Below are 27,255 nucleotides of genomic sequence, written 5' to 3' on the forward strand. Positions count from 1 at the left end.
TGAATTAGAACTTCTATGTTTTATTCCTTGTTCCTCCTCTGAAATTCATTTCCCTCTGTCTCAGTCTTCTTATCATTTTAGTAAAATAAGAATGCTTGTTACTCTCGTAATTTAAAAAGGTGCCCCAAGGATTCATTTCCTACAGCTTCAGTAGTCAAAAACTCTAGTTCTCAAGCAGGAAGCGTGAGTGTTAGTCTCTTTGTGGTCCTTGAGAAACATTTATCGTCCATTTGCTCTACCAAGAAGCTGAATGAACAGTGAGAAAACTTGTCTTCTTAGGTTTAGAGAGAATTTCACCTGTGCAATTGTAGGAAGAAAACAGTGCTAAATGTGTATCTAGGTCATTTGAGAATTTGTTCTTTGAAACTCTATAATGGTGAACTTCTCAGTATAGGAGAAGGACCTTAAGTCTAGCTCAACAGCACTTAAACTTGGAACTCAATGGGTAGCAATTAGGAGAAATTTAAAGCATACCCAGGAGGCTCCAAAAGTAAATATTTCTCTGGGCAGATGTGTTATAGCTGAATTAACTGGGTGTTTGTGCAACTGCAATGAATCGGAGAGATAACAGTCTTTATTGCCTGTAGATGTAGCCTGTGATTTCAAAATACAAGTGGTGTTAAATGTTCCCAGTAGAGGTGCAGGCAGTTTGCTAAGTAAACCATCACTGCTGCCAGGTTATAATCATACTGCCTTAGGTTATTTGTCCAATTCTAAGTAATGAGGTTCCCATCACCCTCCATTTGAGATGTGTTTATCTTACAAGAACTTGGGTCAAATTGAACTTAAATTTCACTTGATTGTATTCTCCGCTAAGAACCATTCCGAGAGGAGTGAAACACAAGATTCATTTCTGTCGTATTATTCCTTGTTTAAAGGTTTTGCAGGCGCAAAAATGATCTCGCCTTTTAGGTTGATTGGGTAATTTGGGGTGATTACTCCAGCCTCTCACTTTAACAGGTGAGAAAGCTGTGAAGCAGATCCCATTGCCTGGATGCTCTGGTCTTTTCTATTTTCATCCTGAGACCATTGATGAGTGACCTTTTGTGAGATTCCTTGCAGTGTATAAAAACAGGAGAGGGTGGCAATGAGTGTGGAGGTGGAGGCCACAGAGGCCAGAACAATGAAACCACGAATGCCTGTTAAGCAGTGAGCAGCAAATGTCTATTTTGGCTTATGATGTTGTCTCTACCTGCACTGTAGTGTAGTGCATTTAACCAAGGGGAAGACTATTCCAGATGGGAACTGGTTTAGTTTTGGCCCAGCTGAGATCAGGATAAGGCAGGTATTCACATGTGCTCCTCACCTGAAAAGATCCAATCTTCATGCTAGATGTTTTACATGCCTGATCATAATTTATATTTCCAGCAAGCACATATAGTTGATGTCATTCCTCACCTGACAGTTAAGGAAAGAGAGTCTGCCCACTGTCATGTGCTTATGAAACTAAGTTGTAAAGCTTACACTGGAATCCAGTCTGTTTGATTCTGGTCATCTTAACTTAAATATGGCTAAGGTCCACATGATTGTCACAAAAACATTTCACACGCAGAGACATGAAATGGCAGATGTTATACCAAGAGGTCACATCTGAAAAATCCCTGAAGGAGGCAAGGATCCCTGGTGCCTAGCCTGGAAGCATTCACTTCCAATACATTTTTATTGAGTGAATCAATAAATAAGATGAAATTTAAACTGGGTTTTGAAGTAGGTAAGGTTGAGAAGTGCCCCTTGGTCAAAGTGGGACTGTTTAATTATGGAATGGCTGGAGAGTTTATCCTCTTTTTTATTCACATCTCTATGTTGAGACCTGAAATAGGATAGACTTTAATAGCTGTTTTAGTTTTGCTGAAAGTAATACTTTCTATTTAAAATGAGTCAGTTAAAGTTGTTTTAAATGGACCCTCTCATTTTTATCCATTCTCTCAACTGATATTTATTTGTTATATATCTACAGGCACTTCTGATCCAAAAAAAAAGGCCCTGAATGTCAGGTTGCGTCAGGACCTTACTCAATAGGCTACTAAAGACACAGTGGTAGAGATGCCATGGATGATTGTAAGTGTTGGGCCATGCGGTTAGGCTGGTTATTATTATCTCTGTTATAGGTGCAGACACTGAGTCACAGAGCAGTTATGTGACCTGCATAAGATCACGGTGTATTTAAGGGGATAAATAGGTGTACAGCCTTGTTTTCTGGCCTCTGGAGCTTTCTCCATTAGCTTCCACTGCAGCCTTTCTTACCAAAATCCACAAACACCCTTACCTAAAACAGGGGCAGGGTAGAAGAAAAGAGATAGCTAGAAACTGCTACCTATGGACATGCCACAGAACATCCCTATTTATACAGATAAAAGAATACACCTGGGCAAAAGCGATCTATAGGTAACAGATGCTTGTCCAGAGGAGCAGAGAGCTGCACTGATAATCTTACTTGCAGGAAACTAAAATGAACTCTGAGATTTGAATCCAGTCCATTGACACAAATGAGATTAGATCTTTTAACCTTTACATTGACCTCTTTTGTCTGATGGTAGAAGTTACATCCCTCTCCCTGGAATTTCCTGCCAGCAGGGTTGTCTTAGTTCATTTTGTGCTGCTATAATAGAATACCTGAGACTGGGTGATTTATAAAGAAAAGAGATTTATTTCTCACACTTCTGGAAGATGAGAAGTCCATGGTCAAGGGGCCCACATCTGGCAAGGGCCTTCTTGCTGCATCACCCCTGGCAGAAGGCCAAAGGGTAAGAGAACTTGAGAGAAAGCAAGATATTGAACTCACAGCCCCAAGCCCTTTCTCAGTCGGCATTAATTCCTTCATAAGGGTGGACCCCTCATGACTTAAACACCTCTCATTGGGCTTTACTTCCCAACACTATCGAATTGGGGATTAAGTTTCTAGCACATGCACTTTGGGGGGCACAGTCACCCCATAGCAAGGATCCTGACCTTGAGGCATTGCGATAGGACCAAACTTCTACTAATGACATTTTCTGATAGTTACTCCCTTAAGCCTCCTGGGTTTTTAGAAAAGTAAGCTTTTCTTGAATATATTCCAAGATCTCTATTTTCAAATCAATAGTTTAATTGTTTGGTACTTAATTGTTTGATACTTGATTGGTATTAAATTGTTTACAATCTGGGTGGTTGTACGAAATTATAAAAGTTAAGTTTACTTAGTAACTATGTAGAGGAAGAGCAAGGACCACATTGAGTACTGGCTGCAGTACAGGTGCTTTTCCACGTCTCATGTCGCTTGCTAGCCACTGTGGTCCCATGCGGTAGATATGCGCATTCTCGCCTTGTGGGTAAGAAGGCGGAAGCTCACAGAGTTTGGGTCACTTGCCCAAGGTTATTTAGCTGGGAAGTGGGAGGGATTGCAACTGAACCTGGATCCTTCTGACTCCCATCCACTGTCTTCCAGGCTAGTTCCTTGGGGGAGAGCATCCAGCAACTTTCAGGTACTGACAATATTCACTGTGAAAATCCAAACAGGACAAAAAGCATGCAAAAGATTTAAATGCAAGGACAGGAGGGCTTAAGCATTCAGTATTTCGTATAAGCATGCATTCTTTCAACCAACAGTTATTACTGAGGTCTGCTGTGTGCCACAGCACCTCTAGGTGCCATAGACACAGCAGTACATGCACATGACAGATGGAATGCCTGCTTCTTATGCCTTACAATCTAGAGAAGGAGATGAACAGTAGATAAGTGAATAAATGTGCAAACATAATTTCTGACAGATAGGGTCAGGAGAAAATAAAACAAGATGGGGGAAGACTTTAGGTGGAGTAATCAGAGAAAGGAAAGTTTCTCTTGGGCGGTGATATTTGAACTGGGATCTGTTTGATAAAGAAGGGACTAACCATGCAGATATCTGGGTAAGGGAGGAAGAGAGGAGAAGGATATTGGCCAAGGTGAGGTCAAGGAAAAAGGCATACGGTAGGAATAAGCTTTATGTAGTCAAGGAACAGGAAGAATTTCAGAACAGCTACAACCTGGATAAATTATTAATACTTGGATAAATTGAGTAGGACACATTTTCAATATGAAGACTTTACTTTCAGAAGAAAGAGGTTAGCAAGAGTGAGAGCTGGAGGAAGCCGTAACATATGGGGAGAAACCCTCAGAAAGAAGTAGCAGAAATCCAAATGGTGCATGTCTTGGCAAAGTCCTTAAAAGAAGCATGGCATTTGAATTCCTGTAGGATCTCCTTCAGTTAATGGGATCCCACATGATATTTAATTGGATTGATCCTAAAAGCAGCTCAATGGCTTAAGCTAAAAACACTGCCGGCACATCAAATTTGCACTTTTCTGAAGCAGAATCAGAGTAGCGGGGAGGGGGATGTGGCCCCAAACCCACTGAACACTGAAAAGCAAGTGTAACTTCTTATCTGAAGATGCTTTTCCAGTGAATGAAAGAGAAAGAATAGGAATGAAGTGTGCGGATGGAAAAACCATCAGTCTGCGTTTTCAAATATTTTGGTTAAAATTTATTTTACAAAAATAGTGGAAGATAAAATTTAAAAAGAAAAGGAGTCTCATGTCCCTGTGGTTAAGGATGAGGATTCTAGAGACTGACAACTCGACTGAGTTTCAAATATCTATCACTTACTAATTGCAAAACCTCTGGCAAGCTACTTGGTCTTGCTAAGATTCAATCGCCTCCTCTACAAAATGGGGATAATAATAGAATTAGGCAATTTAGTAATTTAGACTTGTCATGAAGATTAAGTGAAATTTTACATGTAAAGTTGTTAGCATACCACCTGACACAGGGAATAATCAGAAAATTTCATTAGTTGTTACTTATTTAGTGAAAAGCTGTGAAGAATTTCTAGAAATGTGTGATTATATGAGAAAGACAAAAAGAAATCATGAAGCAAATTGAGTGGTTCTGAGCAGGGGCATTGGAGCTAAGCATTGTGCAAACGAATCTGGCAAGTCACTGCCCCCTCTCTGGCCTTACTTTTCTCACCTGCAAACCAAAGTGGACACCAGGGGACGGGAGTCAACGCTCTCATGTGGGCCCAGCCTTGAAACGCTACCATCTGATAAGTTAATCACAGACACTTGGCATTTGGTTGCAATCTGAAATGAGGGTGACTGACCATCCCATTGTGCCCAAAAGAGGGGGATTTCTTGAGACATGGCCTGAACCTTGGAATGCTGAAACCAAGATGGTCTTAGGCAAATGGGGATGGTTGGTCACCCTACAAACGTGTTGCTTCTGCGAGGAGGAGAAGGGGGTGAGGAGGAAACACTGGTTGAATGGTATCTGACTGGCAGATCCCCTGCCTACTGTGTTTTGAGGGTCCAGTACTTGATTATAATGTGGTCTTAATCTCTTTATTCTGAGGCTGACAGGAATGAAAAGGGGGCTTTTCCCGTTGTCATCTACTACAATGCTGTTTCATAATGTGTAAAAAAAATTTCCATGTTAAAAATTAAAAGAGCCCCTTGCTGAGCTGATTAATTGCATGCCCTACGGAGAAAGGTTAATACTTTCTTTCCATTCCCAACAATATATAAAGCAAAATTCCCACTTAGGGACAGTCACTTGCCTATATGCTTTGTCCTTTCCATCAGAATATGGTGAAAGGTGCTTCTCCTCCTCGCCTACCAGGCAAACTTCTACTCATTTCCACCCAAGAGCCCTCTTGTTGGGAAGCCTTCCCTGTACCCCAGATGTTGTTTTAGGTGCTCCCATGTTATTACCTTTTTGCATAGTTTCACCTGATCTTGCAACCACACAGCTCTAATTATTTATCCACTGCTTGTTCTCCATTACTCTCTGCATTCTCTGAAGTACCCCTGTGCCAAGCCAGCAGTGGTGCTGGCACTGTAGTTCATGTGATATTTAAACATCCAAGCCCAGAATGACCGACAAGAGTGTGGAATGCTGCTTCAGCTTAATGCGAAACCTTCCAACAACTTTCTTTTCTGTGATAAAAATGAAACCCATTAATGCAATTTCAAACCTTAGTTGAACCAGCCTGAGTCCCAGATTTCCTACTGCCAGGGCATGAATGTGACTCAAAAGAATTAAAATTACAGCAAAATTAAATAATCTTGTTGAGTGGATGCTAAACCAGGAGCCAGTTCCATGACATGCAGCATTGACATGTACAAGTACTAATTATCCACTAATTACAACCACAGTAGCATTGAGCTCGTTTTCACTGAGAATGAAGGACTGACACAGTGTTGTGAATGGTTTAAAAATCCAATCTCAGGCTCTACGCACAGCCAATTTGTTCAGAAGATACTGAATTTGTCAGAGTGCGAACAAAGAAGAAAATGTCTTTGAATCTGGGTGGCTGGTGTGATCATTTGGCTAGTTGGCTTTTAAATGGGTGCCTCTTGTGTACCCACCCATTACAAACCCTTAGCCCCAAAGAAAGCTGCTAAAAATATGAAAAAAAAAAAAAAACAACATTTTGCAACTATACTCCTGGGACCTTTGCTGGACTGCAAGGTCAATCTTGGGATGATAAGGAAAGGAGTAAGGAAAGAGGCAGAGAAACCTGAATATGGGTGCCTAGCAGACCCATCGCTGGCTGCAGTCCTCAACTTTAAACTTGCCAGGGGATGTGCCCATTTCACGGTTGCCATCACTGTTCATGTTTCTGAAAGAGAAAGAAAACCCGAACCACCTTCTTCCACCTCTACCAAGGGAACCAGTAAAGAAAGCCAAACAAATGCCATAATTACAGTCTCCTAGTTAAGGGCACAAATTTAGGAGGTAGATCTAACTACTTAGTAATGTAGCACTCAAAAAATGATACGTACTTCTGTCGGTTTTGTGGATAAATATGTAATGAACAAGACATAGAGATAGATGCTATGGCAGACTTTGGGGCCACCCCCTCCATACCAGCCCCAATCCCACAGCCCATATTTGCTACTCTGTCATTCTTAACCAGCTTTACTCTTTCATTATTCTCTAATTTGACTTCTTGTTTTTTGAGGGTTTTTTTTTTCCTGAACAAGAAACTAAAATGCCACCTAACTCACCCTTTCAGTAAGACATAGCTGATGTACCCCATTAGATTCTTTCTTTCTTTATTTATTTTTTTGAGATGGTGTCCCATTCTGTCACCCAGCTAGAATGCATTGGCGTCATCATAGTTCACTGCAGCCTTCAATTCCTGGGCTCAAGCAATCCTGAGTCGGCCTCCCAGGTAGCTGGGACAATAGACATGCACCACCCTGCCTGGCTAATTTTTCTATTTTTGTAGAGATGGAGTCTTGCTCTTGTTCATGCTAGGCTCTAACTCCTGAGCTCAAGCAATCCTCTTGCTTTGACCTCCCAGAGTACTAATTATAGGTGTGAGCCGCCACACCTGGCCTCCTTGCTAGACTCTTGGTAGCATTTTGGAAAGATTAAGTCATGAGACCCCAGCCAGGGAGTGTGATCCTACAAGGCCCTTTGACTCATCCCCCATTTTGATATTCACCGTGGAGTGCTTTGTGGACCTAGAGAAATCAGAGAATGGCTGTTTTTGCAACTTCTGTCTTTCTGGGTTTTTCCTCCCCATTTTTAAATTTTTGGGGGGAAACAAAATGTGGATTGAGCCCTCTCTGACAGGATCCCTAGTTATATGTGACAGATTCTTGGATAAATAACATAATTTAGTTAAACAAAAAGTAAAAGCAAAAGAGAAATTAAACACATATTAGAAAGTCAAGAACTCATTAGAATTGGCAATCTGCCATTTCCCCCCATTAACCCCAATTAACCACCCAGACTGCAGACTGCAACGTGATACAAAAAAAAAAAAATGGCTTTTTATGAACCTATAACATTTTGTGTTAAAAACCCAAAACAATAATCATCACAGCACATAATTCGTTTTGAATTTATTTAGAAGCTTTTCTCAAAAGGCATGAAGCTTTGACAAGCCATAACACAAATGCTAAGGGAATATTCTCACATATATGGACCATTGCCTGCTGTGGATGGTGGTACACATGTTCATGTACATGCACACTTACATACACATTGTATTATATAATATTTAATTCTATATATTCTATATATTATATTACATATTTAATTATATATTATTATGATAGTTGATTCCTTTGATAGACCAATATCTATTGATCACCCTTCATATGTCAGGCCTTGTGCTGAGCATGAAAGATACAAAGATTAGTCCAGGCTCTTAAAAGGCATTCCTTTAATGAACATTAGGTGAATAAAAACATAGTTATCCTGGAGAGACCACAGTCTATAAAAGAAAACAAATCTGCAAACAGAATACAAAGTGATATAATGGAATCGTTTATAGAGTTCTTTGCAAAAGAACTCTTCTTTACAACTCTTCTTCCCTACATTAATTTAGCCTTTCTTCCAAGGAGTTATAAATGACACTAAACCCTCTCTTCTTTCCACTTACGTTTATATGGGAAAAAATATTATATGTTACCCTTAGTGAAGAAAAGGTTATTTGCTCCCCCATAAAATCATTGCTTTGTTACAGAGGAAGAAATTGAGGCACACATTTTCAAATACTTGCACAAAGAGGTTGTGTTAATAAATGATTAAACACAAATTTCATCATTCTTGTGAGAGATGGTAGTTCTTTCCAAAGAAAAGAATGGCAGTGAAATGCCACTAACTCATTCAGACTCTCATTGAGGAGGACTTATAGCACTGAAAATGTGGATTCTGCAATATTTCGGGAAACGCATGTTTACTGCTTTCAAATAAACACATAAGGTTAATGCTACTATTAACATAGTGTTGCCAAACAAAAGACCTGCTTGGACAGATTCTAATGAATAGTTACATAGGCTGTTTGCAATTAGAACATCAAAATGGTGGTTGTTAAAATTAAAGTGCTTTGTAAATGGTTTGTCTTGAGTACATTAAATATTCCCCTGAGACCTTCCTATCATGTTAATTTGCCTACGTAGTACAAAGGTAAACTTCAACCAGCCATGGAACTATTACAAATTCTCAGATAGGTGGAATGAAAAATAATGAGACTTTACAATGTGGGTGTATATAAATTTAGGACAAAAGAAAAGGTTTGAATTATGTGAAAATTAACTGGAAAACATATGGTATTTTTTAAAAAGGTGTTATCAGTCTTCTGATAACATTCAAAGCTTTCTATAACAAGTGATATTTTTCCAGGATTTTTTAATTGGGTTTCAAAACATTGCTCTTACCTAGGAGGTCTTGTATTAATTATAGAACAAAGATGATCTTAAAGAATGCCATGCCTATAAAGCACACATGCATTTTCAAGACTTTGCACGTTCTCTGAGTAATTTGCACTTAATCCATCCTCCTGATTTTATCTGTCACATGAAAACAGATGTAGAAACAAATTATTTTCAGTGAAATGATTTCTAAGGGGAGTGCAGTGGCTGTTTTCACACCTCTGGAGTGTGGCAGGAATTAAAAGACTTTATAGTGTTCATTTGAACAAACAGAAGGAAACTTCATCTTTTAGTTGCCTGGTTATTAAATTTTTAGACAATATCGAGGTTGACCAATTTAGAGGCAAGAATGTTTTCCTGGTGAATGTAATTAAGAATAGCACCCCAGGCCGGGCGCTGTGGCTCACGCCTGTAATCCTAGCTCTTGGGAGGCCGAGGCGGGCGGATTGCTCAAGGTCAGGAGTTCAAAACCAGCCTGAGCAAGAGCGAGACCCCGTCTCTACTATAAATAGAAAGAAATTAATTGGCCAACTGATATATATATATAAAAAAAAAATTAGCCGGGCATGGTGGCGCATGCCTGTAGTCCCAGCTACTCGGGAGGCTGAGGCAGAAGGATCGCTCAAGCCCAGGAGATTGAGGTTGCTGTGAGCTAGGCTGACGCCACGGCACTCACTCTAGCCTGGACAACAAAGTGAGACTCTGTCTCAAAAAAAAAAAAAAAAAGAATAGCACCCCATTGCTCTTAGGGTTTTTAATAAAAAGAAAATATAATGCACTGCTTTTTATAGAATGCTGTTTCTGCTTTTTAAACAGCAGCTGCTAAATTGCAAGGCACCATGCTTAGCACTTCATCTGTATTGTTTCTAACAAAGTCTGTTCAGTACCTAGTACTACCCCCATTTCAGAGATGACAAAACTGAGATCCAGAGAAGTCATATAACTTATCCTTATTCATACAGCTAAAATATAGCAGAGCCATGGCTGAGCATGGTGGCTCATGCTTATAATCCTAGCACTCTAGGAGGCCAAGATGGGAAAATTGCTTAAGGCCAGGAGTTCCAGACCAGCCTGAGCAGGAGGGAGGCCCAGTCTCTACAAAAAATAGAAAAATTAACTGGGCATGGTGGTGCACGGCTATAGTCCCAGCTACACAGGAGGCTGAGGCAGGAGAATCACTTGAGCCCAGGACTTTGAGGTTGCAGTGAGCTATAATGATGCCACTGCACTCTAACCCAGGTGACAAAGCAAGGCCCAGTCTAAAAAAAAAAAAAAAAAAAAAAAATCAGAGCCAGGATCTTTTACCTTTTTCATTATGCTTCTGTCCCAATAATCTCAAGTGGAGATTTGACATTTTAACTTTTTCCAGCTCTCTATCAGATTCTTATTAACCATTGAAGACCAGTACAAATGTAATTCATTCCCTTATCTTTTCCAATTGCACAATTCAGCATTGATCCTTCCTTCTTCAGAACACTCAGAGTTGCCTAGGGTGTGCATTAGATTGCATCTTGTGCCATAGTCATTCTAGTGCATGTCCACCTCCCTCACTGGATCGTTAGTTCCCTGAGTGAAAATATCAGGACTTACTGTTGTATCTTCTTTGTCTTCCCAATATGCCTTGTGTCCAAATGTGCATTTGTGGGGAAAAGGGAACATCACTGTGGAGGTGGTGATTTATCTCTCCTAGGAGATTCCTGGGGCCAGATAAAGCTAGGAGGGGTGTCATGCTACAGGCAGTAAAAGAAAGGATGCCCAAATGAAGAAGTGAAACTGTAGCTGAGATAAGTCCATAGTAAGGGAGGACAGGAAGCAGGTGTCAGATCTAAAGTTAACACACACAGGGCAACCATGTAGTTTAGTCCTTTGCTAAGAGGGTTCAGAACAGAACTTTGTGGAAATCAGATGGGGACATACAAAAGACTATGTTCCTGGTGCCTCTATTTTATTAGCCTTTAAATTCTTTTGTTTATAAAGTTGTGTGTTGTTGATGGTGGGGAAGCTAGACCATTTAGGTAAGTCAAAAAAACTAGTTACCATAACCCCATCATCCAGGACAACTATATAGACAGTGATTCTCACCCTTGGCTGAATATTAGAATCACCTGGGAGACTTTTTTTTTAATTCCCATGCCTAGGCTCAGCCTATACAAAATAATTCAGAATTCCTGGGTGTGGGATCCTGACATCAATATTTTTTAAAACTCCCCAGGCGATTTCAATGCACAGCCATATTTGAAAACCCACAACGATCTAGAGCCAGGTGTTTTACAATTCTTGTGCCTACAGATCACCTAGGTCTGGGAGGAGACCACAGTTCTGTATTTCTAACCAGCTCCCAGGTAACGCTCATGATGCGAATCCCTGCCACACTCTGAGTAGCAAGGGTATATGTTATTCTCTCAACAACATTTGACAATGCATGGATGAAGAGTTTGTTATCAACAAGTCTTAGGAACAACTTACGTAAACTATGTGCCTCAATATCTTTATCTGTCAGACGATAGGGTGAAGAGCAAACATTTTATCATTTTTGTTGCCCAAATGTTTAGAAATGTTTGAGGAGACTCTCAAGGAGGGAAGGAAGCGCGCTTAGACAATTGAACACACATGATGCTCCAGGCATTATTCTTGGAGCTGATAATAAGGGTAATATTACTTTGGCAGTTAGTATGTTCCAGGAACCAAGATAAGCATTTTAAATTGATTCTTTAATTTAATAAGCTTCACTTTACAGATGAAGTAGCTAAGTCACTTGCCCGAGGAAGTGCAGCTGCCCAGGGGTGGGACTGGGGAGGGGAGCCAGGCAGTCTGATTGCAGAGCCTGAGCACTGGTCAGTGTACTGCTAACCAGTATACCACAACACTTCTCAGACTAGATAATCTCTAAGACCCATCTATATAGTGGATTTAGATTTCCAGCCACTTCTGCTTCCTTATTTTGATTATCTGATATTCAGAATTATGCAAAAAAAAAAAAAAACAACACTTGGCAGGAAGAGAAAGGGAGAGAAGCGTGCCATATTGCACATCTGAGCACACACATCAGTGGTATGTTAATGGCACCTAAAGATGGCATCATTTCATACGACATCCTTAATATTGGTTCACCATCTGCAGCTTAATTTCTCTGAAGAAATCCAATATGGTATTCAAGGTTTAGCTTAATAGCCTAGAGACTTCTTCAGGTACATAAATGCCTCCTCATCTAGGCCACATCAGAAAGCAGAGCTGGAGGGTTCTGTGCGATTGGGAGGGAGGGCTGTGGGGACTGGTGATGAGAGGAACTGAGGGGAGAACAGATGGAACTGGGAAGTATCCAGGTATTCCGGCAAAATTAGGCACGTACGTGGCATCTCTGGTCCTAAGCATATGCATGCATACATGTGCATGTGGGTGTGTGTGGCAGGACCACCAGGTCCAGGAAGGACTATGCAAAGGAGAAGGCATTTGAAAGTATTGCCCACTACACAATGTCATCTTCATTACTCCCTCTCTTGTTGGCCTTACCTCATCCTTCACTCTGATGACAAGTTGCTTGACCTAATCGATCTAGTTTATAATGCGTAGTACAACGAGGAAGCAGGGCTTGCTTGAGCCTTTGGAACTCTCCCTCCAGGCTCTGGGCAACTCCATCTGTCAACTAGGACTGATGGGAAGTTGCAAGGTCTGTGCCAGCATCGACACTTTCCCTTCACAAGCTGGCTTGTTCCGTTTGCTACCTGTAGCGGCTGCAGAATCCTGAATCCACAGGGAAACATGTTTCTGGCAGAAGAGTGCTGCCTGAGATTTCCCTGCTGCTAAGGCAGAATTCATAAATGCCATCCATTGGCTCACAAAGAAAGAAATGAGACGTTATCTGTTACGGAAAACCAACAGTTATAAACCATGTTTGACCCATAGCATCTTCATACTTTGGTTTAAAATGCACCCTCACTTTTACAGTTTTAAAGCTTCTATTAGCATCATGGAAATCACTATTTATAAAGAAAAGTCCAAGTTGCAGGCTGAAGCTCCATGGGTGATTTCCCCTGTCAAATTTTCTTAAGAAAATTTAATAGCGGCACTGCGTGTTCAATTGAGCAATGTCAAATCTTTACACCTGATGAAACAGCCCTTACTTAAGAAGCATGTCTCATGGGGCCAGTTTCCAGAATCCTTGTCGTTAACCCCCTTTTAGCTGATGATGTAGCTCTTGTATATTATTTTTCTTTCTGGTTGTTTTTTCTTTTCAAATAAATATCATATAATCTAAGAAAATATGTAAGAAAATAGATGTAATACATGTCTTCACTCCAACTTTAATTTTTCCTTTAATCCTGAAATTTGCATTTACTTTGCATCCATTTCATTCCTTTCCAAATTCAGTGCACAGCCTTATGTCCATGTGTAAAACCTGCAGGGAACATTTTAAGGCTCCTTAATGGGCTAAAAAGAGAGGTGAAAATTGTGGAAGAAATAATAAATGTGGAAAAACCCAAAATATGTGGTTTTTCACCTCTACTTGAAAGCACACATTTATAGTTAACTGATATCTTTACTTGCCCCCTTTTGAGAATTATGCATTTGCATGTTTAATTCTATGTTGATTCTGTGGACAAATGAAAACCAAAACTCAGTACATGTTCCTGACCAGGTGACCCACCCAGGCCTTGCACAGCTGAGCTCAGGACCATTGAGAAGAAAGTGGACTTAGATGAGAGAGCAGGGAAGGAAGAAGAAGAGTGATCTTCTTCCAATGTTTTTTAATATTACTCTAGACTCACCACAGTGTAAAGAGGTTTTAAGACATTCCTAGAGGAGAAAACTGAGGCCTAAAGATAAAATGTGATTGCCTGTGATCTCATGACCAGTTATTATAGTAACAGAACCTGTACAGAGACTTGTGTCTCCTGAATCTTAGGTAGGTGACTTTGATAATACCCCATATCTTCTCCCACTAGAGAGACAATGAAGAAGATTCAGAATTAGAGTGCCTGGGTTTGAATTATGGCAGAATCATTGGTGACTTTGGGCAAGTTATTTAACTCAGTTTCCTCTTGTAAGTGGAGTTAAAGTAGTTCCCATTTCTTTGAAATTTCAAGGTCAGAGGAAAAATTAAATTTGGAGTGAAGGTGTGTATTACATCCGCTTTTTAAAAAAAACTAATGTGTGCTCTTATTCTATATGATATCTGAGCTACTGTAAGATTAAATGAGATCATGTAGGTGAACTGTTTAGTGTTTAGAACCTGGTAGACAGTCAGTACTCAGTAAATGCTGGATACTACTATATTACTATTCTCCCACCTTTATCGTTATATTAGGTAGAAATTAAGATGCGGGAGAACCACAGAAGGCCACAAAGCCCTTGTTTATAAGATTAAACATTAATAATTTTTAATCACCAATTTAAATTTTATAAAAAAAAGGCTATCAGGAATTGCTCTAATGACCTCCAAAAACTGAGAAAACATTAACATTATTCAAAGAATGGAGGAGAGCATTCAGATAAATTTAACTCTTATGCATTGGAACCATGATGGCCACTCCGTATAATAAAACCATGTTGAGAGTTCTGGAAGACTGCATTCGCATCACCCTCATTCAGACAAGTTTGGTCTGATACCTACAATGTGCTAGCTTCTGTGTTGAACACCAGGAACATTAAATGAATAAGACTTATTCCCTGTCCTTTTGCTGTATGCTATTAGGGAAGACTGACTCTTTTACAGAGCAAAATGTGTGGTGTAAAAGTCGTATTTTATTCAACAGATGTAGCAGGCACTGATCTAAGTCGTTGGGCTTACCTGCCCAAAGTCTCTGCCTTCTGAAACTGTGGTCTAGAGGGAGAACCAGACGATAGGTGAGTTACAAGCAACATGCGACAGTAGAAAAAGTCCCAGAAGGCTTCACATAGAAGGTAACACCTGAACTGTCTGAAAGGATGGGGAGGGGTTTATGCCATAGCTGAGGGTAGACGTGGAGAAATGGTAAGCAGAGGAAATGGGATATGAGAAACAGAGCAAGAACTAATTGTAGTTCACAGGGCTGATAATTCTAGTCATTTTTTTTTAAATACTAAATCTGGCTTCCAGCAGTCTTGGAGAATTCTGCTGAAACAGCCAAGACCTGCACTGCTTCAAGAGGCACTTAAAGAAAACGTGAATGTCCTGGCAATAGATTACACAGCTGCGACCCAGGACACCCATAGGGAGAAAAATCAGGAAAAGATGTCATCCTTAAAAGTATCACTTCTCCGACTATGACTACTTAGAACATTTTGAATTCTCTTTTGAACAGGCAGCCACATTTTTGTGCTCAGGCTGCTTTTCAGAGAGAGAGAGAGAGAGAGAGAGAGAGAGAGAGAGAGAGAGAGAGAGAGATTGTTAGATTCTCCTGTCTCCACAACAAAAAATCAAAAGCAGCCATTTTTAAAAATAATTGCATGGTTCCAGCCATATGCTCCCCCCCCACCCACCCTCACTGAGTATCATTCACTTAGGACTGGCATAATTCCCCTCCTAAATTGGAGGTTTGCATATGTAATTATATCAAATGATGTGTTTGTTTATATCTCCAAACCACATTCAAAAGCTTGCCTATGATTTATTTTTGAAATTCAATTTCATCATGTCAGTCCTCAATTTACTGTGCCCAGTGGGTCTACAGTTTCATGTGTGATGTGCATGCCTCTCTCTTGCATAGATTACAGAATGGGGGCTGCCTTCCACAGTGATGAGTCAGAGTGGCTGAAAAAGGAGGTTGCTTTGTTTTATCATCTTCTCTATTCTGAGATACAAATGCATTCAGCTACAACAAAGTAGTTAAAAATGAAAATGCAGCCTTGATAATTTTAACTAATTCCTCTGGCCCGTAAAGGATGACTCGCTGCATCCCTTTCTGATTGTAAAAAGTGACAGAGCCACTGAGGTGCTATGCACACAGCTCATCATAAGTATAAGCTTTAGAAGGAAGAAAGCTTTTGCTCCTTCTTGGTTTAGTCCTGGCTTGAGAACAAGATTTATTATATTTTTCGGTGCAAATAACTACCAGTTGTTGCTTTAATCCAAAAAGTTCAATGTTTCTATGTTCTAGACTCCCATAGACAAACCTAATTACTCTATTCATTCAAACCGTTCTTCATGCCTGATTCCTAAACTAACTCGTTCATTCATTCTAGTATTTTTAAGTGTCTACCTTTTCCAAACATGAAAGACTTGTTAAACCTAAAAGTCAGGGTTTATGATTTTCTACCAATTTTTTCACAGCTTTTTTGATATATAATTTACATATAATAACATTTACCCATTTAAAGTATACAATTTAGTGATTTTCAGAGTATTTATAGAATTGTGCAACTGTCAGCACGATCTATAATTTTAGAACACGTTATCACTCCAAAAAGAAACCTTATACCCGTTAGTGGGCCTATCCCCCTACCTCATCTGATTTCCTATTCATTTCCACTTTTAGATTTTTTTTTCTTGTCTTTTACTTCATATCTATGAAAATAAAGGTGGTAGAAGCCCAAAGAACTGAAACCTGCAGAGGTTTTCCTGCATCTTTGCTCCAGGAACAGAAACCGCCTGGCTTCCTCACAGCTCCAGGTTCAGCGTTGTGTGTGTGTCTCAGACTTTTCAGGAAGCCTGTCTCTTTCTCTGTTGGCTGATCAACATGTGAGAAACGCATCCTGGTGAGGGTATGCAGATGGAAGGAGAGACCATGTTGCTCTCCCAGTTATACTTGGGCATTGTGAAAATAAGTGAATCCCCTAAAGGGTGACCCCAAAGAATCAATAGGAGAGGAAGCTGACCTCTTTCCTGTGCACAGTCACACCACAGTGGGCAAGTAGGACCTGCGATGACACGAGAGTCCTCAGGGGAACAGAAGGCAAAGGGGGCCTGGTCTTTTGTGCCTGGAAGAGCAGCAGGGTAGAAGCCAACAGCCCTTTGACCCATTCATGGCCTCAATATAACAAGCATGTCTCATTCCCAGTGTGTCATCTAATAGGTGAGGCTTCATGAAAGCCTCCCCTTCCTTGTGACAGTTACTCACTACTTAGAAAGAGCCTCTGTGACATGTTACCTTGTTGGACAGAATGGCCTGAAAATGAAGGTGTCAGATTCACGTTAGACGCCCACTGGTGCAAGCACACAGACCCTTCGTCAGTATGAATCAGAGCTATGTCCCCTTTGTTCCTCCTTCATCACCCCACCCACCAGTGCCCTCACACATCATTCCCCCACCCAAAATGAACACACTGAGCCTGACGGCCTGACCCAGAGGCAAGAGCAGCTCAGTGTACGTCATTCTTGGATGGGGGGGGGGGGTGGCAAACGAACTAATGTCAGTAAGAGTCAGAATGAGATTCAACAAAAGATAGAGGAATTAGCACCTTTGTCTTAGAATCAGAGGACCCTCTCAGCCCTCATCCCAGGAGATTCTGATGCAGCAAATGAGGGATGGCATGGGGAAGACAAAATCCATGTTTTTAGTTTCCCCTGTGATTCTGGTGGTCACCTAGGGAAGGGAAGTCACTGATCCTCTCACTTGAAACTCTTGGCGGCAGTCTTCCATAATCCCATGGTCTCTGATAGTAGTAGCTCGTTATATCCAAGAGTGCCTCTGCATTGCTCCATTTACACAGAGGAACTCTGTAAATGGATTTAAATGACTGCAAATGTCACACACAGCTCCCCCACCCACAGATACACTCTCCACACACAAAACAATACCCTCCTAAAGGAACACATTCTAAGTCTGTAGCAAAACTAAAGATTAGAACATAATCCATCTCTTCCACAGCAACTTACCATAACCAGACATTAATGAATTCCTATTCTTTGTTCTAAGTGGGGAACGAGGTGGGCACCAGCGCCTCCAAATCAAAAGACAGGCTCTTCCCATGAAGAAACTCGGTCAATTTGTCTAGTGAGAAAATACAGACACATGCACAAAGGATTCTAGCATAGGGCAAGGAACAACGATGGTGGAGTACTGGTTACATGGAGGCATGAGAGATGGGCATCTAACCCTGTTAAAGGGGACTGGCAAAAGCTAACACTTGACCTACATTTTAAAAATCTAGCTCAGTATAGTGTTGCATAGCTTGGTGAATATAGCTCATCCTAGTGTATTGCACATTTCAAAATTGCTAAATTTCAGCAATGATGTCCTCACTACAAAAAAAAAAGTACTTGAGGTGATGGATATATTAATGTGCTTGATTTAATTATTTCACGTGGTATTCATACATCCTAACACGACTTTGTACCCATAAATATATACAACTATAATTTGTCAATTTATAATAAAAGAAAAGAAAAGAAAAATCTGTGGGTGAAGCAGTGGGGTAGGGCTCATTCCAGAAGGAATTCACAGGAAGGCAGATCATTTGTGCAGTAGAAACACAGGTTTCCCTCCAGTGGGGAGTGTAGAAGTGGGGCACAAGGGGGCAGCCTTGTAAACAGCCATGCTAACCTTAACGGGAAATTATTTTGAGGGCCATGGGGAGCCATTTAATTTCCAGTGGTCTCTTCTTGGCTTTCTCTAAACTCCGTGTACTCACACCCACCATTTCTATATAGGACAGAAGCTTGAGGTCAACAGCTCCTCCTCGGGCCCCAGCGAAATACCCTTTCCATATTTCACCTTCCTCACTAGCATTGGGAACAAGCTTTTCATCTGATTTTCTCTGTTCTTTCCTTGTCTATTATAATCTACCATGAAAACAGCCCAACTCGTATTCTCTTTAGGGACATTGTGGAATTGAGAAATGGAAAGTAAATTTGACCTCCTAATTGCCATTTGACAATACGAATAATAAAACCTGCAAAAGACAAATTGGTGCAATAAGCTGGGAGGCCTTGAAGGTTTTGTCTTCTCATTTTCTTTTCTTTGTCTTTATACTCAAAGGGGTGATTCATTTATGAAAAAAACACCATTGGAAGAAAAGATAAAGAGGTATTTTCCATGTGGAACTTATTTCATATCAAGAATCAAACACATAAAACAAAATGATAAAATTACAGTATGAGATCTTTGGTGTGTAAGAGTTATTAAATTTGAAATAATTATGTGTACAAGTAGTTACTACCGAAATAACCTTCTTTGTCACCTATAACAAAAATTATATAAGCTTATAAAAGTTAAACAAGAAAATGCTGTTTGTAGCCTGAATCTAATCAGCCTAAACAACTTATTAATTGTTTAAGAACTCTAAAATCTTTAATGAGGTTCCTACTGTAGAATTTTAGTCATATGCAAATGAATCATTGAAACTCCTCATTATCAGAAAAACAATGGTTCTTTAGTGAGTTTTTATATCCCTGAAGTGATTACAATACCTCAGTGGTGGTAGAAAGAACTGAAACAATTTTTTCGGGTTTTCTTTGTAAATTTTATCTTCTGTTAAGAATAATTCCTGAGACCATTCGGATTGTCACTGGGGATTGATTGGAAAGTTACTGTTCCCCACCACTTTTGCTTTTCCTTTAACTGGACTTGTTTCCCACGCTCAGTAAGCTACTTGCCCCAGATATTTAAAAGTCAAATATTCTCATTTCTACTGCAGGTCTGATTACAACAACTTCAAGGAAATTGGATCGAGAACAGCAGGCAGAACATTTTCTGGAGGTAAGTGCATAGAGGGAACTGGAATTCATTAAAACTGACTTTTACTAAACTTCTTTAACCTTCAGAATAAACTAGAACTTTAAAATATTTGAACAGTGGGTTTCAAAATGAAGATATTTCTCTTGGTCTGATTTATTCAGCATTTAGGGATTTCTGGTGCATTCTTCCCAAGGTGCCCCTCTGTGTGGAGCAAGGTTAGCAGAGCGGCTTTTGCCTTTTGCTAAACACAGGCAGGTGTGCTAGCATCTCTGCCTCGACTGAGGGCTCTTTTGTCAATAATCAGAAAAGAAAGTTCAGGAGCAGAGCCCTGTGAGCCTCTGGGACACAGATGTAAAAAGAGAAGGAGCAAAAGTACACCATTGGTGAAGAAGTGCATTGCCGTCCTCCTCCTCTCTCATCTTGGGCAGTGGCTTGAGGAGGAGATGGCTGCTGGTTGAGTCATTACCCGAGATGACTGTTTCTGAAACCATAAAATGAACTCCTATAATTCATTAAGACAGAAACAGCAGCAATATAAACTCTAAGAGCATTATTTCTGGAGAGGGAAAAAAACCCACATGAGATGAGAAAATAGATAGGGAAGAGCTTTGCAGAACATTCTTTCTATACATATCGAGCATCTTTACTGGGAAGCTTGATGTCTGGGTGGTTTATATGACACTGTGATTTAAGAGTGAAAGTGTGACATGGAACAGATGACAATGATTAGCACTTAGGGCTTTGCTAAGGGTTTATATGTGCCCATGCTTCTAAAATAATCTTTTAGTTCCTAAGAACCACATACTGAAATTCACCGTTCCTACACACACACACACACACACAAACACACACACGTGCACACACACACCACACACACACCACACACCCATCAAATCACATGTAGAATCTCTTCTGGTATCCTCCTTTAAGTCCATTCTCCAGTAATGACTTATTTAAAGAACACTGAACTAGAAGTTAGGACTCGGGTCTTGGAGCCGCCCTGATCTGATTAGCTTGAAGCTTTGGATGATGCTATTTAATTGCCTTAGACCTCAGTTTCCCCTACTGTGAAATCTGGCAGATAATTACTATCCCAAATACCTCAAAGGATCACTATTAGAATCAAACCTTATATTTCGTATCAAAGCATTTTCAAAACTCGTAAAGCATTACACATAATAAGGAATTACTATGCAGCACTATGATAATCCTTTTAAAACACTGCTATCATCTCTTAAAGATAAAAGACTCCAGGCTGCCAAAAAATAATTATAATAATTCTATTCTCAAAATTATATTAATGGGCTGCAGTACTTACCTGGTCTGGAATTAGAGTACATTTGCCAAATAATAGCATATTATTATATTATATTTCTGCGCTGCTTTCTTCTCCAGAAGAGAGTCCAGGACACCTGGAAAGGCTGTGTTCTTAGAGAGTTGAACTCATTACCTCCCAGCAGGAAGCAGGGAGGCCTCTCACTACCTGGGGAACCTGGCTGAGATCACTCGCTGTCTTGTTCCTTGCACAGTGGTGTCTGCTGTCCGGGGGGTGTGATTCAGAGTGTGACTGATACAGGTTCGATCTATGGTAGAGAAACAAGGGAAGAGTGTTTTCCAAGCATTTGAATTTACTTCTCAAAAGAACCCTTAATGGCTCCATATCCTTTACAAACTTACATTAGTACTGAGTAACATTTTGGTACTTTGAACCAACATAGATTGGGATCTAGAACATCATTTCTCAGCACAGTTGAATATCCCCTTATCAGAAATGCTTGGGACCAGAAGTATTCTGGATTTTTGGAATATTTTAGTCGCACTTAATTGAGCATCCCTAATCTGCAAATTCAAAATCCAAAATGTTCCAATAAACATGTCCTTGGAGCATCATGTTGGTGCTCAAAAAGTTTCTGATTTTGAAGCATTTCAGATTTCGAATCTTTGGATCAGGGATAGTCAATGTATACCTGGTATAATCCGCATAGGAAAGCAGGATAGCATGGCAATTAACAACCTCATAGAGTTATTGGGAGATTAAAATATAAAATATGTATAAAATATCCACTCCAGTATCTGGGGCTAAGTAGAGGCTCAGGAAAGTATAGTAATAATCATTGTGATTTAATTATTATCATATGGTAATATAATACCTGAACCCTCCTAAAGATTTTACTTCCTCTCACTGCTCCAGGAAGGATAGTAACTCCAGGCCAATGAAATACAGAAGGAGCCCAGGTGCCAGCTACTGGACTCAGCCTGTATACCAGGGACTGCCCCAAGTGCTGGGGACACAGAGTGAGCAGGGAGGCACGTGATAAAGGAATAAATGCTGTGACTGCACAGACAAACTCTCTGAGGCCACCAAAAGACAGTTCCGTGACAATGTCCGAAAGTCCGGGACTGGTAGACAACATTCAGTAGACTGGTTAGGAGGGCTTTTCGAGGCGCTGATATTTGGTGCATTTGGCGACAGGATGCCAAGATTGTGTCCATGAAACAGAAGCGAGGCCTGTATAATGGGGGGCGGGGGTGTGATGCAGCGCAGGGTAGGAGGTGGAGTGATGGGAAATCAACTTGGGAAAACAAAGAAAGGCTGTGGCAAGGATACTGCATTTTGTCCTGAGTGCAGTGGAAAGCCATTAAGCAGGGATGGCCGGATATGACTGCCATCATAAGGCATGGCTGGCTGCCCTGCTAGGCAGAGATATGTAGGGGGTGGGGAGAAGGACTATAAGTGGGGAAGCTTTTATAGAGATCCAGGTGAAAGGTGATGGTGGTTTGAAGGAGGGTGAGGGCAATGGGTCAAGAAGCGAATTGTTGTCTAACACAAATCCCATCATGATCCCGGCTAACAAGCAGCACACTGGCTTTTCTAAAGTCTTCAGAGTGGATATTTTTAAAACTGTAGGTCATCTGAATCATGCCAGCCTGGCCTCCAGCACACCCCGTTGCCCTCTCCAGCAACCAGCTGAACCTCAATCTCTCTCTCTCTCTCTCTCTCTCTCTCTCTCTCTCTCTCTCTCTCTCTCTCTCTCTCTCTCTCTCTCCCTCCCTCTCTCTCCCTCTCTCTCCCTCTCTCTCCCTCTCTCTCCCTCTCTCTCCTCCTCTGTCTCCTCTCCTTTCCTCTCCCCTCTCTCTCTCTCCCTCCCTCTCTCTCCCTCTCTCTCCCTCTCTCTCCCTCTCTCTCCCTCTCTCTCCTCCTCTGTCTCCTCTCCTTTCCTCTCCCCTCTCTCTCCCTCTCTCTCCCTCTCTCTCCCTCTCTCTCCTCCTCTCTCCTCCTCTGTCTCCTCTCCTTTCCTCTCCTCTCTCTCTCCTCCCTCCCCCTCCCTCGCTCCCTCCCTCTGTCTCCCTCTCTCCCTCTCTCTACCTCTGTCTGTCTCTCTCTCTCCCTCCCCCCAATACACTCTCTTTCTCTCACTCTCTAAATTGTACGATTCATGTTATTTTTTTATATATATAACATTGCTGCCAGAGCTTGAACAACATTCATTTCTTTTTTTCTAAATGGATCACCACAGAAGGAATACGGCCTTTGCCCTGCACAAAATGAGTAAAATAATTTCATTGAGCGCAGAGTAGAGTTCTCTGTTGTACACAGATTTTGTTACTACTGATACATTTTGTGAGTTGTAAGGCCCGAGTGTGGGTAATTAACCTCCTGGAGAGTCTTTACTTGCCAAGATAACCATATGCTCCTCTTAAACTCATATTAAACTTCTGCCTGTATTTCTTCTCCTTCCCAATAAAGTCAAATTGACTCTTCTTGAAAAGACCTATTTAGAAGCTTACCTGGCAGGTACACTTCTGAGAAGGTAACCAGGAGAATAGTGATATCAGTGATTTATTTGTAGTTTGCTACCCCCATGATAGAAAGCACTTTAATTGTATGCTGTTGACATTGTACATAGGTTTAAGATATTTAGCTTGACTGTGTATGGGCTGTAAGCGTTTTTGAGTCTGTAGAGCATTTGCCTTAAATCTGTGACTATAAAAGAAGGATTGTCATTATCAGAATCCAAAGGATTTTCTAAGGCAATAAGAGCAGCAAAGAACTGTAGGGAAATTCACAAGTACAGCTTATACTTCTTTGGTGAATTCTACATGTTAACTCTTGCCTGGTTTGGAAGTCTGTTATGTGAAAATATTGGCCTGATATTCTCTCCCTACCATCAAATTCAAAAATAGAGAGTTTTTAGCTCACTTACTCTAAGTCATATGCATTCCCTGATACCCAGTTATGATTATAGAGGAGACAGAAGGCTAATTCTAGCATATAGATGCAGAGTTGATAATGGATCCATAAACTAAACAGCGAATTAATGTTTTAGCTTAGTGGTTGTGATGCTGGCCCTGATTACTTCATTATCAGGGAAGGCAGCTGCGAAACAGGGAATAAACGCACTAACTCTTTCTTATAATATAATCACTTATATGGACTGTTTTCTCACCTCTGAGATGTTTAAGCTCCCTGTGGGCATGAAACTTGATTTATCAAGAGAGTGAATACAAGGTGTGCAGGAAAGCTTGCATGTTAAATTCAGGCCTGCCTGTGATCACGTTCTGGTACAGCTCTCAGAGCTTAGATGGGTTGATGAACCTCTCTGGACCCTGTTTCCCTCATCTGTAAAGTGGGGATAACAATTCCTACCCTAAGGTTGGTGTAAAGAGTAGATGAAATGACAGGTGAACCGTGTTCTGGACGCTGGCCGTTAGACAGTGTATGTTCCACAAACGGTGCTTGCGGTCAGCACAGACTGTTTTGCTCATCTCTGTATTCAGAGCACCTAGGTCAGCACCCTGGAAACGGGATACTCAATAACTGTGTCAATGGATGATTACATTAAGAGGCCTTTACTTCGCCTCCTAAATGAGATCACGGAGAAGGGGATGTTAACACACAGGGAAAAGCATGGGTTTCGAGACAGAAAGGAGGAATGTTTTGCCTCTTTCCATCTGCATGAGCTTTGCCAAGTTCAATTAACTTCTATCTTCTTTTTCCTCATCTGTAAAATGGGGGTTAATAATTGCCACCTCATAGATAAACTGCCGAGAGAGCCTGGCACACACAGAACCCACTCACCCGTGCCTTGTCGCCTCCCCTCCCCTTCCCTTGTCCTCAACAAACTCCTTGTCAGTTCCCTTTCTTTTTCTGTACTGGCTCCAGTCGTTTGACTAGCTTATAGCAGTTTGATTATTCTTAAAAGATATATCTACTTAAATAATCCTATAGTCCTGGCTTAATTATGTGTGAATCTTTATCTTGCTTGCTGAAAGAGTATTATTTTGCCTCCCTTTTGATCTTGAAATGCTTCTCTGTTCAGGGCTGGCTGGTTCTGATAAAAGTCTCCCAAAGAGAACAGAGAGTATTTCATTTGCAAATCAAAAAAGATGACAAGGCCCCAGCAGCCAGCATGAAGACAGAGGATGAGAAATTATGTCGTGTGTGCATACCACTTGGAGCAGCCCAGGGAACGTGGCAAGATTTTATGGGGAAGCTGGCACAAATAACAAAACATATTACAGAGGGCTTGCTAGATCTGTAGGAATGTATATTATTTAGCATCTGTCCATTTAACGAACTCATCCATCGCCCTCTGTAAGATACAATTCGTGTTGACTATTTTTCCCTCCTGTCTGAAATCAGCATCCCTTTTTATAGTTTTAGTTTCCGAGGGAAAAAACACTGCTCTTCAGTAAGTTTTTATAACATTTCCTCTTGCCTTAGGATGCAAATTGATTTCTTCCATGAGTGTACACCTTTAGTGGTTTCTTACTTTGGGAGACATCTGCTTTTAAAATGATGATTATTTCTGGTAGAGAAGAACTGCAGGCCCATCTCAACCCATTAAACAGTCTGCATTTTTATAATTTAAGAAAAATGGAAGTTTCTTTCATTAGGCTCTTCTTTCTGCCACCCTCAAAAAACTCTTTAGGAATATCATCAGTAGGCCCTCAAAAAAATGGCATGTCCATGCATAAAAACAGCAGCATGCACCCAGGCATCAGCCTCAGGAGGAGAAGGGGTCACAGATTCTTGCTCCAGAGCCCCCAAGACAGCACCATGCACAACTGTGCCAAATAAATGACTTGTGACATTGTGACATGGTGGCTGATCTCCTTCCACCCTTTCCTTCCATTCTCTCTTCACAACCATCCCTTTTCTGGCCTTGGTTGTTAACATTCTTATTGTATCAACTTCAGTAAGTTAATGGTCATTCACTCTTTCGGTTTTTTTCTTCCTTTCTCAAAAGCTTTCAAATGCCTATTCAAGGTCTGGCATTGGGCCAGGAGCCAAAGTTATGTTATTGGAGTTAGTGTGTTTTTCCCACTATATGATTTTTCCTCTGACGTTCACACTAAGGTCTATTAGAGTACTAAACTCGTCAGATTACTTAGGGAGCCACTTTGGTTAGCTGCTGTTTTGGTGTCAAGGAGCTGTGTTTCATTCGTATCTTCCAAACTGTTCTCTCCAATTATATAGATACAGAAACTGAGACCTAGAAAAAAGAGGAGAGAGATCCAAGGTCACACAGCCACTTCATACTAAAGTCCACAATTGGTCTTCCCCTCTTCATAGAACAGATATGGCTCCAAATATCCATCGTCTTATTGAAAGGTGGCAAATCAAATCATCTTTTCTCATTCTCATATGAGTAGGCTAGTCAAGGGTGGCCTTTGGTACTCCAAGGAGTGTTGGTGATGGTGGTGGAGGCAGTGATGGTGGTGGTGGTGATTATGGTAGTGACAATAGGGGGGGTTGGTGATAATAGTGGTGATGATGATGTTAACAGGGGTGGTGGTGGTGGTAGAATGCCTATTGGGGGAGGAGTGAGGGTTGCCATTCCTAATCCTACAGAACAGTCCAGGTTGGTGTGGGCTATTTTTTGCAATACTCCAGCAGTTGAATTGCAGATGTACCGCTTAATTTTCCCAGTTGACTAGTAAATATTGAATCAGACACTTAAAAACAAACTTTTCAAAGCAAATAGTAATTCTCAGAGCTGGCACATTCGAAGCAGAGATTGCAAGATGCCCAAGAGCTGGGAGAGCAATTCAGAGGAACAGCACCTGTAGGAACAGGTGGAGGGGGAAGTATATGGTCCCACCTGCCCCCTTTAAAGAGGCTCTTCCAGCTGCAGGTACAGAACCAGGCAGGCCACTTTCATCAGAAAATCTTTTTTTCCCCCTAAAAAACAAAATCAGGTTTACATTCCAAATCTTTCTATTACATGTTGACAACTTTCTTTCTTTCTTTCTTTTTTTTCTAATACTGGAAGCCAATGAGCCCCTGTTTTATGATATTTGATAGAAAGGGAGATTTCTTACATGCCTCATAATTTGTAATCTTCTCACAATGAAGTAAGCAACTTACATATTTTGTAGAATGGAATTAGTTTCTTACCTCCTCTTTACCCCACATCTTTTTAAAATGTGCCCTTTTGGGCCTATAACAAAATAAGAGATGAGCCTGTGGCTGC

The 27,255-nt window shown here is 40.8% G+C and overlaps 1 protein-coding gene across 5 annotated transcripts in view; it reads left to right on the top strand.

Annotated features, from left to right (window-relative positions):
* The window catches only part of FAT3 (FAT atypical cadherin 3), a 635,879-nt gene that overhangs the window by 420,825 nt on the left and 187,799 nt on the right, over positions 1–27,255 (top strand). For all 5 annotated transcript variants that reach the window (XM_076002418.1, XM_076002421.1, XM_076002420.1 and 2 more), the window contains exon 4: positions 19,737–19,798. In XM_076002418.1, the coding sequence (XP_075858533.1) occupies positions 19,737–19,798 (62 nt within the window). The remainder of the gene's footprint in view (positions 1–19,736; positions 19,799–27,255) is intronic.

Source organism: Microcebus murinus, chromosome 4 (genome assembly GCF_040939455.1).
Source record: "Microcebus murinus isolate Inina chromosome 4, M.murinus_Inina_mat1.0, whole genome shotgun sequence".
NCBI lineage: Eukaryota > Metazoa > Chordata > Mammalia > Primates > Cheirogaleidae > Microcebus > Microcebus murinus.